At 41.6% G+C, this 18440-nt stretch overlaps 1 protein-coding gene across 1 annotated transcript in view; it reads right to left on the bottom strand.

The window, feature by feature from the left end:
- Positions 1–18440, bottom strand: part of MTA1 (metastasis associated 1) — an 85724-nt gene that overhangs the window by 27184 nt on the left and 40100 nt on the right. Inside the window, exons 8-11 of the mRNA XM_054384187.1 lie at positions 16974–17073; positions 15348–15536; positions 14200–14274; positions 6943–7001 (exon numbers count right to left, since the gene is read on the bottom strand). Coding sequence (XP_054240162.1) covers positions 6943–7001; positions 14200–14274; positions 15348–15536; positions 16974–17073 — 423 coding nt within the window. The remainder of the gene's footprint in view (positions 1–6942; positions 7002–14199; positions 14275–15347; positions 15537–16973; positions 17074–18440) is intronic.

Below are 18440 nucleotides of genomic sequence, written 5' to 3'. Positions count from 1 at the left end.
AGAGAATCAATACTGCAGGGACAGGACTTCTGGGGAAATCAGGAAGGTGGGAGAAATAACCAGGCACTTATAAAACATGCAAAGACTCCAAGATGCTGTTAGGGTCTCAGATTACAGAAGCAACAAAAAGCAGGCAGCCTTTGAGTGCTGACTTGTGCCAGTTACATTTCACCCATGTTCTCTTACCTGGAGACTGAAGAGAGTGGGCATATTCCTTTTATTTCCTATTAGTAAGTCCATCATTTGGAATCTACTTATTCAAGCAGAAATATCTTTAAATGAACTGACACAGAAGTCACACTGATTTCAGTCACCCAGAACATTTATTAAATATAGACCAGTCACAGCCTCACCTCCATCCCTGGAAAGGTGATGGAGCAACTTATCCTCGGTGCTCTCTCTAGGCATGCCAGGAATCAGGTCTTGGTTTTACCAAAGGGAAGTCATGCTTAGCCAATCTGATAGCCTGTTATGAGGACATAACCAGGTGGATAGATGATGGTAGTGCAGTGGATGTGGTTTATCTTGATTTCAGTAAAGCATTTGACAGAGTCTCCCACAGCATCCTTGCAACTGAACTGAGGAAGTGTGGTCTGGATGATCAAGTAGTGAGGTGGATGTGAACTGGTTGAAGGAAAGAAGTCAGAGAGTTGTGGTCAATGGGATGGAGTCTGGTTGGAGGCCTGTATCCAGTGGAGTTCTTCAGAGGTTGGTACTGGGACCAGTACTATTCAATATATTGATCAACAACCTGGATGAGGGCACAGAGTGCACTGTCAGCAAGTTTGCTGATGACACAAAACTGGGAGGAGTGGCTGACACACCTGGAGGCTGGGCTGCCAGTCAGTGAGACCTGGACAGGCTGGAGAGCTGGGTAGGGAGAAATTGAATGAAATAAATCAAGGACAAGTCTTGCATCTAGGAAAGCACAACCCCATGGACTAGTACAGGCTGGGGACTGACCTGGTGGAGAGTAGCACAGGGGAAAGGATGACCATGAGCCAGCAATGTCCCCTGTGGCCAAGGCCATTCTGGGGTGGATTAGAAGGGCTGTGGTTAGTAGGTCTAGTGAGGTTCTCCTCCCCTTCTCCTTTGACCTGGTGAGGCTGCATCTGGAATATTGTGTCCAGTTCTGGGCACCTCAGTTCAAGAAGGACCTCAGGGTACTGCTTGAAAGAGTCCAGCACAGAGCCACAAAAATTTTTAGGGGAGTGGAACATCTTCCTTATGAGGAGAGACTGAGGGAGCTGAGGCTCTTTAGCTTGGAGAGGAGGAGACTGAGGTAAAGGGTGAGTGTCAGGAAGATGGAACCAGGCTCTTCTCAGTGATGTCCAAGGATAGGACAAGGAGCAATGTGTGCACGCTGGAGCATAGGAGGATCCATGTGAACACAAGGAAAAACTTTCCCTGTGAGGGTGATGGAACACTACAACAGGCTGCCCAGGGGGGCTGTGGAGTCTTCCTCCCTGGAGATATTCAAAACCCACCTGGATGTCTTCCTCTGAGACCTACTCTAGGTGCTCCTGCTCTGGCAGGGGGTTGGACTGGATGAGCTTTCAAGGTTCCTTCCAGCCCCTAGCACTCTGTGATCACTGTGGCAAGTGCTGCAAAAAGAAGCATTGTGGGAAAACAGCCAAATTAATTTCTAATGGGGCATCAATATTACATTTCACCTTCTCAGCAATGACCCCTGAAAGAGAAGGGGTTCCAAGTGACTGAGTTCTGAAGAAAATTGGCCTTTGCAGCTCCAGAGCAAACCCAAACACTATTGGAAAGCTTACACTGCCAGAAACATGTCCTTCCCTTCATTTGAAAATGTCTGATGAGACAGGGAGATACAGAACTCAGTAAAGCCCCATTTCTATAGAGACAAAATAGATTCTGCTGTGAATGACCTACAAGGACCACACACACAGTGCATAAGGAGGTAAAAAGAGTACTTGCCCAGTCCAAGAAAAACTTTGGAGTCTGATGGTACTCCTTGCTGCAGAGTTCAGAGCCTTTCTGAGAAGAGAAAGCTTAGGAAACTAATCAGCACAGAAATACTGCAAACAGTTTGTTCCTTCAGTACACTGAGCAGCCCATATACAACTCAAAAGAACCAGAGAGGAGGAAAAAGAAGCATTTAGATTAACAAGCCATGGATTTCTCCTTTTGCTTACTAGACCAGCTCTTACAAGGATTAAAAGCATTCGGGGGTGCTTATCAGAAGAGCACAAAGTTCTGACAACCACAGATGGCAGGAGATCTGCAGAGACACTGAACAAAGGGAAAGTTGAAAGAAAGTACATTCGTGCTACCCAGCATATTTGCTCTGGGATGTCACTATAGTAACCTGCTGCAAAAGAACTTTTGCCAATGATTCACTAGCAAACTCCAAGTACAAACATTACCAAGATGCTGTAAAACAAACAGCCCTCACAGATGCCCACTGTTACAAGCAGTGTTGCTCAACAGACAGAGCAAAACACCGAAGTAAAGAAAACTAAGCCTCGCTCCAGGTCTTACGGCTCAACGTCAGAGGTGTTGCTTCCCTTCTGTACATTGGTTTGTCCTCTGCAGTAAAGGAATCATCACCAACGCACACAAAAAGGTTTTTTGTTTGTTGGAACAGAATGATGGAAAGCCCTGATGTGTCTGGTTGGAAACAGTTGAGAAGGCAACTGTGTGCATTAGCACACACATCCAGAGTAAGACCTTGTGCAGAAAGGGGAGCAATGGTCTAACTGTTGTCCTCTCTACATCTTACTGAACTTCAAACACAAGTGAAAGGGATGCACAGCTGAGAGCTGATCACCAAAGCACACTGATCACTAAACTGTCACACCATAGTTGTGGCAATCACTTCACTTCAGGATTTTGGAACAGTACAATTAACGTAGCTGCAAAAAGCAACAGAAACTGTGCTGGTCCAGAGCTAAGGTCAAGCTTCATAGGGGCAGTAACAGTAAATTTTAGGCAGCTAATGTCTTCATCATATGAGAAGCAAAAAAACTCTGAATTGTTGATGATGATATGTTAATTAAACTTGTTTGATATTAACAAGAGAATCAGATGAGTAACTGGATGAATCATTAGGCAATTAATGAAACTGAAGTGAAAGATGCAAATAAGGTAATGAGAATATTGATAGTGCAATAAATTATCATCTCCAGTTCTTACATCAAGAATGGAAACCTCTTAAATGAGTTTCAATTGCACTGGAGCACTCAGTTGTACCAGAAGAGGGATCACAAAGTGCAGCTTTTTGGGTTGTATTCTGTAGGTCAGTTTCAATAATAATATTTCTCTACTTTACAAGTGTTGGCAAGGCAGCATTTGCAGCTTTAAAAGTGCTTTCAGGTTATCAGATAAAATACTGCCAGTAGAATGTATTAATTTACATTTACAGATGCAAATTTAAAAATTTACATTTTGTAGACTGGGGATGATGTGGAGCATTTCATTCTTACCTCACTATTCTCACCCCTTCTGACATCCCTTAGATCAAAGCAAAAGAGAGAAAAGCCACACAAAATTGTATGTCTCAGCCTTTGTGATTTGCAGGTGTGCTAATCCCAAAAAGCACCAGCTACACAATCAGACCATCATAGAAAAACTCAAGTAAATATTATGTATGATCACATAAGGTTAGGAAAATCAGAGTATGACTTCCACAACAGCCCCAGTGAGACCACAGCTGCAATACTGTGTCTAGTTTGGGCTCCCCAGTTCAAGAGAGACAGAGACCTGCTGGAGAGAATCCAATGGAGAGCCAGGAGGATGCTTAGGGGACTTCAGCATCTCCCCTGTGAAGAGAGACTGAGAGCCCTGGGGCTGTTTAGTCTGGAGAGGAGAAGGCTGAGAGGGGATCTGATCAATGTCTATCAATAGCTGAGGGGTGGGGGGCAAGTGGAGGGGGCCAGGCTCTTTTGGGTGGTGCACAGCAATAAGCCAAGGAACAATGGAGACAAACTGGAACAGGGAAGGTTTCAGCTCAACATGAGGAGAAACTTCTTTACAGTGAGGGTGACAGAGCCCTGGAGCAGGCTGCCCAGGGGGGTTGTGGAGTCTCCTTCTCTGGACACATTCAAAACCTGCCTGGATGCATTCCTGTGCAGACTACCCTGGGTGATTCTGCTTTGGCAGGGGGATTAGACTAGATGATGTCTGGAGGTCCCTTCCAGCCTCTAATGTTCTGTGATTCTGAAGAGTATCTTTGAGTACACACTAGGAGAAAGAGATTGAGACCGCATCTGCAAGAAGAAAGGTCTCCAACCCCACATTCAGGCTGGTGGATGGCAGGATGAATCTCTTCGTGCATTTAAGCTTCTGCTGCTCATTTAACACCACTTCCACTGACAAAAATTGCTACAGAAAGCAACTAGAAGATATTTTACAGTATTTCCTGAATGGAGAATTCAACTGATTTTATACTTTCCAACATGAAAGCACATTAGTGCTTTTCAACCTCATGCATTACAAAGCATACAAACATTTTCAGTCACATTAACTACAGGCATCTGTCCCAAACCCAGGGTTGTTCTTGGAAAAAGCATAGAAATGCTTGTCCAGTATCTAGACAGAAACATCTGTCCAGTATCTAGGATGTTGACTGAGGATCTGATAACCTCACTTCAATTATCTGTATGACTCCATGCTTCAGTTACCCAGAATATAAATTTGGGACACAGTCTCAAATTAAAAAAACATCAACTCTAAAGCTTCATGTAGAGCTGTTCTTTTTCACTGTATAATATTAATATGACATGAGAAATAACTTCTGAAGATCACTTCAATTTTTCTCTTATTATTTTCCTCCCCTCTCCCTAGATGTTCCTATTAACAACAAACAAGAATCCCATCAGCAGAAGACAGCCAGGAGAAAAAAAAAATAATTGCTTGAGTCTGACATCCTCCTGGGTGTCTCTTTGCAAACAATTTTGCACCAGTTATTGTTAGAATTGGTTTCTTTCCACTGGTTGATATGCTTCTGTGTAGGTCTTGCGACAGCCGACATCAAGTAATTTATATTCCAGGTGACAAGCGGATTATTAAGGTTCATGCTTCAAAACAGGAATGGGCTCAGTAACACGGTAAGGACAAATCAATAACATTGATATTTAGATCCCTACACCATGTATTGCTATTACAAGCCAAGAATATAATCTTCTAGGCCACAAGATGATGCAGATGCAACATATTCCTCTGTGCCAGACCTTGTACCGAAACTCGAGTAGAAATAATACAGAAATCTTAGAAATACTTAATTGCTGCCACATTTGGAGGTATTCATAGCAGAAAAACAGTAGAAGCATTCCCTTGGGATTAAATAAGTCATGTACACAATTGTGACTATTCCTGACAGAGGTGAGAGGATGCTGAAGGAGGAGGCAAATTTGACACCCGTTTTATCAATTAACCAATATGTAAGTTAAGGTATACTGCTCAGAAAAACGAACCCTGCCTGGAAGCCAAAGGCAGAGATAAAAATAGCAACCACATGGGCAGAGAAAGAAGTCTTTTTCCTGAAGCAGAGAGGTAAGTTGCTGATTCGATTATATTCTCTAGATAGCAACAAGAATTATCTCGCCGAGTTACAGTGTGGAGGGATAAAATACCACTGCAGACAGCCATTAGCGAGTGAATGCCATAACCTTGCAAACACAAAGCCCTCCCTACATGCCTTAGAACCCCAGAGCAACAGCAAGACTAGCAGGCTCTCTCAGCTGCAATATCTTTTTGCATCTGCAGTCTAAATTACATTGGTTTTTGCTTTACAAGCTTATCACATTGTGAATTCATGTTTAATTTGTGTCCGGTGGCCCCCCGCAGAGTAACGCCATCCACAAAAGGCAATGCTGTCGAAAAACTGCACCACAGGAAATCTATTTGGCTTCACTCTGAATGTTACACCCAATTTTTAGTAAAGTCACCTGAGACACATGTCAAAGCAAAAAAGACATTAGAGGTCCTCTATTTTCACAAGAAATAAGGGACCACCTTGCAAGCTGATTATGTAAAATGCTGTTTTGCCTTAAGTAACAGAACATATGGGAGAACTTGGTAAGGATTTGAAAGGAGGTAACATGAAAGAGCAAAGGAGTTAATGGGAATAATACACATGGGAATGTATTGGGGAGTTGAAGTTGAGATGCGAAGGGACAGGGGAGATTTAAAATTCTGTAGTGTAACAAGTGTTGACTGGGTTATGCAAAGGAAATGCAATAGAAGAAACACATTGCACTCAGAATTTTTAGATAAAGCCTATCATGACATGTACAATTTTAATATCCATCTATAGAAAATCACATTAGAAAACAATCATGCATTAGTGTTCAATCAATTACAAAAACTAAAATAGATGTATTCTTGGGCTACCCTTTTGCTCACAACTGTGCTAACCTGTTAGCAAGTCTCCAGCTCTCAGAGTTGGTATAAAATTAAGAGCTGGAAGACAAGTAATGGTGGCTTCAGCATGGGAACATTATAGAGGATGAAGAAAATGAGCCCTGGAAAGCCCCAGAGGGAAAGCCCTTAGCTGCCCATGGAGGAAATACCCTGTGTTCCACAAGAGGAAGGTCAGCATGGGGAAACAGCTTTGTCTTTCACTCACAAGCAGCAGCATAAGCATCCTGGGAGGACTGCTGCTTTGTTCCAGCCAGTTTTGAACAACTAAAGCTATTGTGGTTTCTTTCACAGGGCTCCTAGTTGTTGGCATCAGGATGGTTGGTTCAACACTAACTCAGCTAAAATGCACAGGAATTCAAGCCTGTTCAAGGGTCACTAGAAGGTTTGTTATGTTGGTAACCTAATTTAATAGTTCTCTGACATGTTTGTGCAAGTAAGTCTCTTCTACTGTGTAATTAAAGCCAATACATAATACTGGCAGGCCATGGGAAGGGCTACACCAGCCCCTCTGCAAAGAAAGAGAACACCCAGAGCCCACAAGAAGATACTTACTAGTTGGGTATATACACTTGCTTTAGCTTGCTCTCTGCTTCTGCTGCTTTCAATCGTTTCTTTAAAAAAGAACGGAAAAATACAGAAGTTAGAATAAAAAGAACTATTTCACCTGGGAGTCAAATAATATACCTGCAAACCCCACAGCATTTATTAGCAAAAAATGAAGTCTTCCTTTCGATAAGCAGCCACCACAAAATCCTTTTCCAACAGGACAACATCCACTGAAAACAATTGCAGGCATCAAACGACTATGCACACAGCTTCTCAAGGTCAGAGAGATGACAACCTGCTGTTTCTAAGGACAAACTCTTCATTCCTATTCTCTTCAATACAAGTTCATGCATTGGACATCCCACAGTTCTTTTTTCTTTCTGCAGAGAATGATCTGACATACCAGTCTGTGTTTGTTCTCTACCACAATATTCATCCATTGGACATTAACAGGTAAAGCAATGCACCTCTCCATCACATCTCCTCAAAAGCTGAACCAAGTCAAAGAGCTTGAACAAAGACTTTTTTTGTTGCCAATCCTCACATTTGAAGACTAAGCAACACAGGATATACCATCTCAAAATTAAAAGGGCCAAAAGCTCAACTCAAAACCAGCACAGAATTACCAAGCAGATTTTATTTATGGTATGTCATCACTTCTGCCCAAACGTCAGCCACAGACAACCTCTGTGCACATCTGCACTTTCTAAAGGTGGGAGGCTCCAGGCACACAAACAGTATACATCTATCCCACTTTCAGACAAACAGGAAACAAATCCCAGGCACATGTACATAAGGACAGGTGGCAAAGAACTGCAAAAGGAGTAAAAATGGAGAACTTAACCAGAGCAAACAACCAGCCCCTAACAAAAACCACCATGGTCAGGAGATACTAAGGAACAGAAGAGATGTGTTTAAGGGAAAATACATAAAAGTAGGCTTTCAGAGCATGGGGATACATGCTTAGAAGTACACATCATTTGTCTCTTCATGTGGCCCTCCTTAAGTAACACCATCCATTAACTTCTGTCCACATTTCAATGTTAGTGGATTAGAGGACCCTTCTGATGGGATGTATGGAGTAAATTCTCCATGAATAGCACTGCTCCTTTCTTTGGTTTAGCCACAGCTGTGAACTTACTGATAGCCAACAAGAACATAGCAGAGACCAGGCACTACTGTAAGTTTTACTAACTAGCCAAGAATTGCTTTTAAATGGTATGAAGGTTTTGAGTCATAAAGTGTTGAGAGACATTCTGAGGTTCAAGTTTTCTCTTTATTCCATAAGCTAAATTAACTGAGGGTGAACCTCTGGAGGCCTCTAGCCCAACTGCCTGCTCAGAGCCAGGCCCATGCTCCTCTTCATCATCTGTGCCAGTAACAGCATAAAGCCATAACAGTGATTTCCAGACAAAGCAGCAGCATGGTGAAATTCTAGACAAATAGATTAGCTTAATATTTTCTGTGCAGAAGCCTCAGGGCACAGTCTACAGACAAAAAAAAAAAGCAAAGCTAAAGTCAGTGTCTTCACAGAAACAGGATGCACCAGAAAATGCAATAAAAAATTAAAAGTGGGGCCACTGAGGATCTGGACAAACATAAAAATCCTTTTTAAAAGGACATGATGGACACATGTAGAAACAACAAAATAAACATTCTCCATAAGCACAAAGCTTGCTTTGGTATGAGGGACAGACTTAAGCAAAGATTTTCCATTTGGCAGTCTTAGAGTTCCTCATCAAAGCTCTGTAGACTCCTAAAGAATTCCCCTCATTACTTTTCCTGTAAATAGAAGTCAATCTATCTTAGAAATCAAAGAATGAAGTTGTCAGACAAAAGAACAAGGACTAAGGAAATGGAATTTCTGAAAGTCGTCCTGAGACTACAAGCACACCTTCAGAGGGCTGCACCCAAAAGCTAAACTCTCTCTGTTGGTGCAAGTAAGTTTCCCAGACTGCTTCTGTTAAATCTCATCTAGGAAAAAGACAGGTACCTGAAAACTGTCCTCAAGAAAACCCAAATGAAGACTTGGAGGAATCAACAACAGACTCTCCACAATGTAAAGTCAATTACCTTGAAGACATGGTTAATTTAGGGTATTAAGCAACACTGCAGTGAACTTGTGATGAACATTAACCTCACACCACAGACTTTGTCTGCGATTCGTGACCATGGTGTGAACTCCAAGCTAACAACTGCTGAAAGTTATCTGGACCTAGCAATACCCTCCTCTCCTAAAGCTGCCTGGGGATCAGCACTGAGCTGTGCACCTTTATTACCAAGAAGGGAATGGGGAAATGGAAGGGTTTGGAAGGTATCACACTGTACTGGGGAAGAGGGTTTGGCACTAAGTACCTGTGACTGTAGGCAATCAATAGACCAGATATTATGATTGTCCTATTTTCTGACAGTGACTAATACCAGGAGGTACAAGAGAGGTGCCTGAAATGTACTCGTGCACAATTTCAGAATAATCCCTTCACAGAGAAAGTGCTTTTCTAGGTCCTTTGCCAGTTATTAATTGATTTGTGCCTGAAGCTTATTTACCCTATAAATTCTTAATGTTGTCTGATGTGGTTATCAGTGTCCTCATCCACAAAAAAAACACTCTGAACACTTACAACTTTTTTCTAGTAGTTTGGCCTAAATGAAATCTTTTGTCTCTGAGTTATTTATATAGGCACACCGTAAGTGTATATCCTGCTCTTATTTACTTCATCATATTCTCCCCATCTATAAAATGGAGATATCACCAACTTGTCTGTCCCACAGGGACCAAGGGATTAAAACACTAAGTACTGCACATTTGAGCTGATGCAAACATCTGTCCTTCATGCATCCCCTCCCTAGATCTGACACCTTTCCTTCTACCCACTGAGCTTGCAAGACTTTTATAGTATGTGACACAGCAAAAAGTAAATGTTTGTGGTCATTTTCTGAAGAGTGTACATTTATAAAGAGGAAATAACCAAAGAAACCAAAAAAACAAAGGGAGTATTTCATGGGTGACAGTGGAAGAGCTGAGCTGGTAGACAGCATGGGGATACCTCAAACATCCTCAAATATGAAGCCTGTGTTAGTTGATGATGACATGGAAGATAAATTACATTTTCTGGATTAAGAGGAGATCTTTTGCACTGTTTATTCTTTTTCAAAACTCTGAAAACACACACACACACACGTGCTGCTGGGAGGTAGAGGAGGTTGGGACAGGAAAGGTAATTAGTCCATGATGTGTTTGGAACAAGCGTTTCCAGCTGCCTGTGCTCCAGCAACACATCTCAGCACAGATCCGTGGTACCTATGGTCTCTTGTCACTTGCTTGCCAAAGCTGCCATAGATCCACGTTACTATAAGCTTACCAGGAGGTGTTTGGGGATAAAATGTCCTACGTATGCTGAAGAACATTTCTTTGATGTTATCTCTACTTTGCTAGCACACAGTACTTTGTGAAGGCCAGCACATTAAAATGTCACTCACAGCTCTTGACTAGGTACAAAGAAGGCTTTCTTCCCTTCATAAAGATGTTTTCTATCCACATCAAGAGCTCAATCCCTTAAGCTCTCTACCTGATGTAATCAAATCTAAGAGCACTTCTACTTTCTCCAGTATCTTTTCAATACTATGCATACCTTGACACTGATTGTCTCTTCCTCCTACCTCTAATGGCACTTCCACATCAGAAATAGAAGAGTAGAAATCCATCATATTTGATCTTCCTCTTTCAAGTTAGATGCTCCTCAAACATGAATAAAAATGCAAAAAGTAAAGCCTTCACTTCTCAGTCACCTGCTGCTGCCATGTCCCAAGCTCTTCTCAACTGCATCTCAACACTTGGAAAGTGTTATATATGAAAGTCTTCAGAACTTCTTCTCACAACATGCAGAAGAGTAGAAGCATTTAAAAATATTTAACAAATAAAAATATTGGCATTCACAACTATGTAAGAACTCCACCTTTACTCTGAATGAAAATGTAGGCATAGCCAAACATCACATCAACTCTAAGTCTGCAAATCACTGGAGGAAGGCAACAAACAGCAGTCCCTCAGTGGATGCCATTTCAAACCTAAACCAGAAATATATGCTCTTATGAATTGACACAGGAGATCTGTCACAAGGAAAGGATGCATTCAAAGGAGACACAGGATACTGGGCTTGGATTGCATCTCCCTCATTTTCTTCAGGACAACTCCAAAAGGGTGTCTTTGATAGGCCAGCTCTTGGGATCACTTTGGACAGACACAGAGGAGCCTACATCAGAGCACAAATTCTGTGTTGACACTGCAGCAGAGTTACTCCTCCTCACAGCTGTGCTCTTCAAGGGTCAGTCCTTCTTTTGACATGACTGAGTCCCTGTGTTGGCAACCTTCCAAAGCATGTTCTAGCTGAAGCCAAATAGAAATTACTAGATAAGAGATCCAAGTGCATGCTCCAAAACCAATCAATGAGCATGGATCTCAATCACACTATCCTGCTCATAAGAGAAAGAAGTGCTCTATTAAGCTTTTCAACCTCAGGTATACCAGCCATAAGTGTATCTTATTGTTCAGTTCTGAGATAGGGACCTTCTGTTCAAGTAAACTCAATGTTTACCTTCCTTGTTTGCAAGAAACAGATTCTGCTTCAGGATTAGAGCACTGCTTTCTTGCTCCAAGAAAATCTCAAAGGAAATACAGAAGGATGTAAAAAGTTCCCAACTAACTTCCTCATCAAAGCAGGCAACTCACAGGTGACAAAACTTCATTGCTATGTTGTGTGATTCACAGAAATAGTTCAAATGGACGTTTTTATGTTCACTCAGCCAAAGATTCTTCAAGAATAAGAAAGTTCTCAATATTTTCTTAAAGACAGTAACACATGGCCTTAGAATATAATATAAATCATCCTCGTAGGAGGAGGGCAAACTGAACAGCTTGGAACACACACTTTTTATATTCTTACTTTGCACACTTTCAATACTACAAAAATGCTGTTAGCCCCAGAATCATTTTGTGGTATTAGACTAAGGAAAAGAATCTACAGACAAAACACTGCAAAGAAACAGATGGGAAAAGCAGCCAGGGATGTGCTTCACCAAGGACATTGCAGGCATCAAGTAAATTACAAATGTATTACACCATTATTTCAACTCCAACTTCCTATGCTCTTTTGTGGTTATATATAGATATCTCTCCCAAGCTTTTCATAAATGTTTAATAGTATTATTTGCTTGCACAAACTGGGAATTTGAGATGAGGTCTTCAGCTCAGTTCAGACTTAATTGATATGCTATCTCTGGACTGCAATTTCTACCTGTTCTGCTTATATTCACACTGCCTCCTAAGCACAGAGCCTCTAATTGGAAGTTTTCCCCAAATCCACCTCCTGGCATGCTGCTGGGTAGCACATGTAAGGTACAGTATAGCTGCGATGGAAAAATTCCCACACAGGAATACAGCAAAACAGTACAAAACCCTGCAGGTTTGTTTGGCTTCTTAATTGCTGCCAGAACAAATGAAGTCTTTTAGGCAACTATTTCCTCTGTAATCTTGTCTTTGTGAATAAAAAAGCCAATAAAGTGGAAAAAGCAAAATAATTTAACCAGCTCCTAATCAAGGCATGGTTTCTCCAGTTGTTTTGCCTTGCCAGCACACAGGCCTGGAAGCAAACACCTGGAACATCTGTCTCCTACAGTATCTAAGAGTGAACACCAAAGAAACTGCTCACTATTCCTTATTCCCACCACCACAATGGTTGCATACCTCAAGATGGGCAGAAACTGAACTTCACTGTTGGACTTCTTGAGCAGCATGCAGATGTTTTTTTGGTTTCATCTTTCCCAAGAATTCCTTACTGCTGTTTGCTGTTCTGACTGCACCCGTGTGACATTTTCATTCAACAGCCTAAAATTCTAATTCTCACTGACTACTAATGTAATACCTACCTTATTGCTAGACTGATTTATATCACTGAAAGAAGTGAGGTGAGATAAAAGATGCTGGGAAGAAGATAAATGGATTCCTCTCAGTGCAGATATTGAGTGTAGCACAGGCTATGATGTCCTGAATAGCTGGAGTCAGTACAGCAGAACTCACTAATATCAGCCATACACAGAGTTTAGTGGGCAAGGAATTCCTCCAGCACCTTTCTTCCCCCACCACATAAGCTTCCATCACCATCTCCACTTTCCTACCACCCATTTCCTTAGCTGAAGGAAAAGTTTCAATGAAAGAACGAACTTGGGGAAATATTGGATGAGGAAGCAGTTAATATTTTTAAAAGTAACACAGAGTTGATGCAAAAAAAAAAAAAAAAAAAAAAGAGTTCTCATCTGTCATGAAGATACTTCTGTAATTTAAACAGTGTTCTGATCACAAATAAAATGGTAAAAATCACATGAAACACCCAAATATAAATATAGGGTGCCCAAACATAGCACATGCCAAATACTGGTCAATGCCTCAGGCACCTTGTCTTCATCCCAGGCTGAATTTCCAATGAAGCAAGTTAAGGCAGGACATTTTTACAACTCCACTTGTTTGAATACTTGAATAGGTGCCTCAACACAATGCTGATAGCTATCATGAAAAATCCATTTTCTATTTCTCCCTTTTAATTAATTTTCCCATGAAATATTATAAGTACTTTTTAGCAACTGATACTCTGCAGCATTTTGCATGCTACTTGCATTGTGCTTTCTTAGGTTAGGGACCAAGCAGTTTTCATATTTAAACGAGGAGAGAGAAAAATGATCACAACAAACACTAGTGAAAGTTGATTCTCAAGTATAACGAGTCTGGGAATTTGAGCCATCGATGCTTCCCAGACAAACACTTTACTTACAGTGCTTCCTGGGGGAACCTGCATGCACCTGCAATCAAAGTCATGGGCAGGCAGAGATGGAGAATTAGCATGGATGGGTGCCTGTTGTACAGCAGCTGCTCACCTTCCTCCATAAAAAGTCAAAACTGAGGTGGATGCTGACCTTGAATTCTATGGGCAGAAATTAACTGCATTCCCTTCCTCAAACTGCTGAATTCTAACCCAGGCATCTGAAAGCTCCAAAGTAGCAGCAAACACAAAAAAGAAAGCACAAATGCTAACACCACATGTTTGTATCTATGGAATGGCTGGTAAGTTCAGTAACATGAGATTGTTTGGTGCTTCAGATCATTACAGAGCCCACCTACTGGAAAGACTGAACCCCAAGAGGGAGAATAAAAACCATTGGTTTGAAGGGCAAGAAAAGCATCTGCTGCTAGAATGAAACAGAGACTCTTACCTGCTGAACGTATCTGTCTGTAGTTTTCCACATATAGTAATATTCTATTATGCTTGTTAAGGACTTCCATGGGAGCTAGGGACATAAAGGAAAAGCAGCAGTCATTGCAGGGAGCTGGCATACAGCCTCACTGAAATTCACAGGATTCCTCTGATGGACCTTTTACAGCAGAGTCTCGTAACTACTAACCCTCACAACAAAAGACAGACCTTCAGTGTCTGAATCTCCTGTAGGTGTTAGATGCACATGAGACTCCCATTAAATACCCTTTCAAAAATAGTGCTTTCAATGTAGAAGTAGAGAAGGTAAATCATTATGCCACATTGGCTCCAAAGTGAACCATTCAAGAGAGACAATGTGGAAGGAAGCCCACTGGCTCAGACTTTTTGCTTGAGCAGCAAAGACCCAGGGAAAAGCCACAACTAGAGCACCACAGTTCTGATTTGCTTGGCTTCTATGGAAGTGGCCCCTTTAAAAAAAAAAAAAAGTAATAACTACTAACAGAATTGTGCCCTGCCAGCACAAAGATTTCAGCAGGACCACAGAGAGTTGTGCTGTTTCCAAGTCCCTCTGTCTAGAAGATTAGAGCATGGGACAAGCAACACTGCAAACACTTGTTTTGTTCCAGTGGACTCGATACAGTGAAACTTGGCTCTCTTCACTGTGATCCATTCAATCTGCAGGCTGAGCACCTCACGTGGAGCTTTGGCCAAACTACAGGATACTTGCCTGGGATGCCCAAGATTCCTTTTTGAACTTTCAAAGGGCCCTTTCTAAAATGACATTATAAAAATGACTACATGTCCCTGGGAAGGCTTAGTAGTAATTCTCCTTCAAACACAAATTAATCTACAGCAGCTAGGCTGTCACAACACTTTCCTAAATCCTCCCTCAGCTGTAGTGGAGCAGATGATTTTAAAATTAACATCTTTACAGGAAAAACTATCATCTGTGATGTGAAATTTGACTGTACAACAGGCTGTCATCAATGTGAGGTACACCCTTCCCCAATTTACAGCAAGACACCTGCTCTAGTTCAAAGCTCTTCCTCAACATGAAGAAAAAGCACATAGTTTAGACAAGCTGTGAACCAGCTCTGTCACTGATCAGAACTAGTGACCACGTGGGCCCTCGTTTCAGATACTTACAAAATCTTGCTGAATGTCAGTGAAATCTTTTCCATATTTTTCTAGTGCTTCCTCAAAGAGGTTTGCCTCTGAAGCAGACCACTCCTCCATCTCGTCCCTGCACAGGACTGGCCCACCTTGGGGCACAAGCGCAGAGATTGCCTTGGAAATGTCATAGACATTTTTGTGCAAAGTGTCCATAGCATGGAACTACATGGTTGTAAGAGAGAAAGATACATGTAAGGACAAGCATCCAGAGAGAAAAAAATGCTCAACAGTGAAACAGCAGTTAACAACTCTGTGCCAAGAGTGCAGGTGCAGTATTCTATACCTAACACAAAGTCAGTAAAAACTTGTTCCAACCTCAGCCTGGCCATATTTGTCAGTGCACAAGTTTAGTGTTCACCAACAGTGGGGTTTGTGGAACATGAGCCCTTGCACATCAGTAATTCCTACCTTAGCTACTCAACAGCTCCATCACTGGTAAGAAAATGCCCAGGATAGAGACCCACTTAGTCCAGCACTGAGGGGCCTTTAGGTACCATCCACAAATGGGACATGAAGACAGAGGTCCAAGGGCATATTTTATAACAAATTCAGTTATGCACTTTGTCAAATAATCCACAAAAAAATGCATATAAAAATATTTAAGAGCAGCAACACATGCATACGATCACCTCAAAGGCCAAAAATTAAAAAAAAAAAAAAAAAAGAGTCAAGTCACACACACTAGCTGAGTGGGGAAAAAAAGAATTACTCCCAGGAGCAATTACTCCTCAGAAAGCTGCACTACAACTGTCTGCAATTTGTGATTTACAAGAACTGAGAACATGTTGCGGGGGAGGAATTGGTATTAGTAAATGAAAGCTTGGCTTTATTTCCTGATTTCTGTAGTTTCAGTCAGGATGTTATTTGCCTTTTATCAGACCAGTTTTGTGCACGTGCATAATTAATCTGTCCCAGAATTTGTTTTATATACGATTGCACATTATTCCAGTTACGAGGTGAGGCTTTGATAACAGTTCTCTGGAGACTTCATACGTTTTGCACACATTTTCATTAAACTTCCTCTAACAGAGAGATTATGTTTTCCCTCTGTCTACCTCTCTGGAATCATTTAGGATTGTAAAATGTTAACAACTCCACCACTCCTCAGATACTCTCAAATAGAGTTCATCAAAATAAGAGCAGGATCAACTGAAATTTGTTATCTGACCACAAGCCTTCCCCACCCTGAGATCATCTTGCCCATGGATGCCTGTGACAGTCTGGTATCAGGGAAGTGATGAGGAGTGTGGCATTTTGGCAACATAACAGTGCAGCTAGGCAGCTCCATCATTTGCATTCTTCTAAAGAGAGCTACTGAGCCCAGGCAAGAGATGGGCTATGAAGAATGTCATCAAAACATCGTAATAAAACCAAACACATAAAAAATTATCACCTAGAATTATCCATGCTGGATCACAGGAGGCACAAGGCCAGAAAAAGTTACTTGATGTGTAAATAAAGGTTCCTTCACAAAGACAGGATCTGCTTCACAGCAGGCCACAATTACAATCCATCTGCCCCTCTCTCTTTGCCAACTGTTATTGCTGAGGTGAATATTTTGCATCTCTCAAAAACTTCAGGTCCTCTTCAAAATCTTACCAGCGTGATGTCCCTAGAGGCTGCTGCAGCACTCATGTGTAAGCTTGGCTGTCTGACAGAACTACTGCAATCTAGTGCTCGGGCAAACGTACCAACAGACCTGAAAGAAATTAAACTGAGTGTTAACTTTGCACAAAAAACAAGCACAAACACAAACAGCCAACCAACACTTTCTGAGGGCAGCAGACTCCATTTCTCAGTAACAAGATTCCATGGTTTGGCACTAGTTCTGAGCCAAAGCCTGTTCTCTTCAGATGTGGTTTGTTATTATGAATGCTTTATTCTACTCAGTTCTTACAACCAAAGGGGCTTAGGTGTAGGAGGGAAAACAGAGAAAGACTCAAGGATCACACACAAAGTGTTTTTACCTTTCTCTCAAGACTTGAGCTTTAACAGAAACTGAACACAAATAAACTTTGTGAATGTCAAAAGTCTCTTCCAGCAAGAGCAGTGCTCCAAAGTCAGGCAGATGCCAACACCAGAGAGAAAAAAAATGCAATAATGCAAGCTTTCTTCTGGAAGTTTCAGTAAACCTGAAAACAATCTTTACTTTATAATATTGCACAATACATATATTTTATATAGCCTACATGAGAATACACCAATTCTTCAATACTCTGCAATGCCAAGCACTCCTGCATCTGAGGCCACAATCCCCGTGCTCCACATTTTATTCCTGAAGAAATCAGTCAGGCAAATCTTTAACAGGAAAATCAATTCCAACAATCCCTACTCCCCTCACTGCCTGCTACACCACTTGGGTGAAACATTTGTGCTCCTGCATGGTACACTGAAACTGAACTAGTCAGATCACTTCCCCAAACTAGCTGAGCATGTGGAGGAACAAACTAGTGCCAATCAGTTCAGGAGGAGAAAAGCTAAATGCTTAAGCAGTAGTTGTCATCAAATACCTAATTTGGCCAAAATTCAAAACATCCTCCCTCACCCCAGCATCTGTAGCAATTCACGCTTAGTCTTCTCCCCAGCCTCCTAGTTACTATCTCCAGCCTAGCTTCACAGCTCCCCCACCCCCAACTTGAGCTGAACTGATGCTTTTGTGTGTGCAGTGTCTAATGAGGAACTAGATCAATATACTGATTCTGGACAGCAGTAATTTTGTTTTAATCTTCTCTGTAACTCTCATTACAGCACCCACCTTCACATAGCTGTACTGACAAACCCAGCAGGCAGCAGTGGATAGCCAGAAAGAAACACTCAAACCAGCTCTGCCACCAAAAGCCTACACAAGGTGGAAACCCTCATCACAAAGTGACTCTATAGTCAATCTAAACCAACCCACGTGCAAACCTCCACCTGCTGGGACACTTCTACCCTCTTGCTTCCTTGTTAGGTCTTTCTGACTCCAACATCAGACCACTGTGTGGCAGAGTGCTGAAAATTAAGGCAGAAAATAAAGTTTGCATCTTTCCAGTGTGTCCAGTGCTTCACTTGAGTAGAAGTAACTGT

The sequence above is a fragment of the Indicator indicator genome, chromosome 10 (assembly GCF_027791375.1).
Source record: "Indicator indicator isolate 239-I01 chromosome 10, UM_Iind_1.1, whole genome shotgun sequence".
Taxonomy (NCBI): Eukaryota; Metazoa; Chordata; class Aves; order Piciformes; family Indicatoridae; genus Indicator; species Indicator indicator.
The sequence above is the reverse complement of the archived record's forward strand: the minus strand, read 5'-3'. Positions and strand labels throughout refer to the sequence as shown.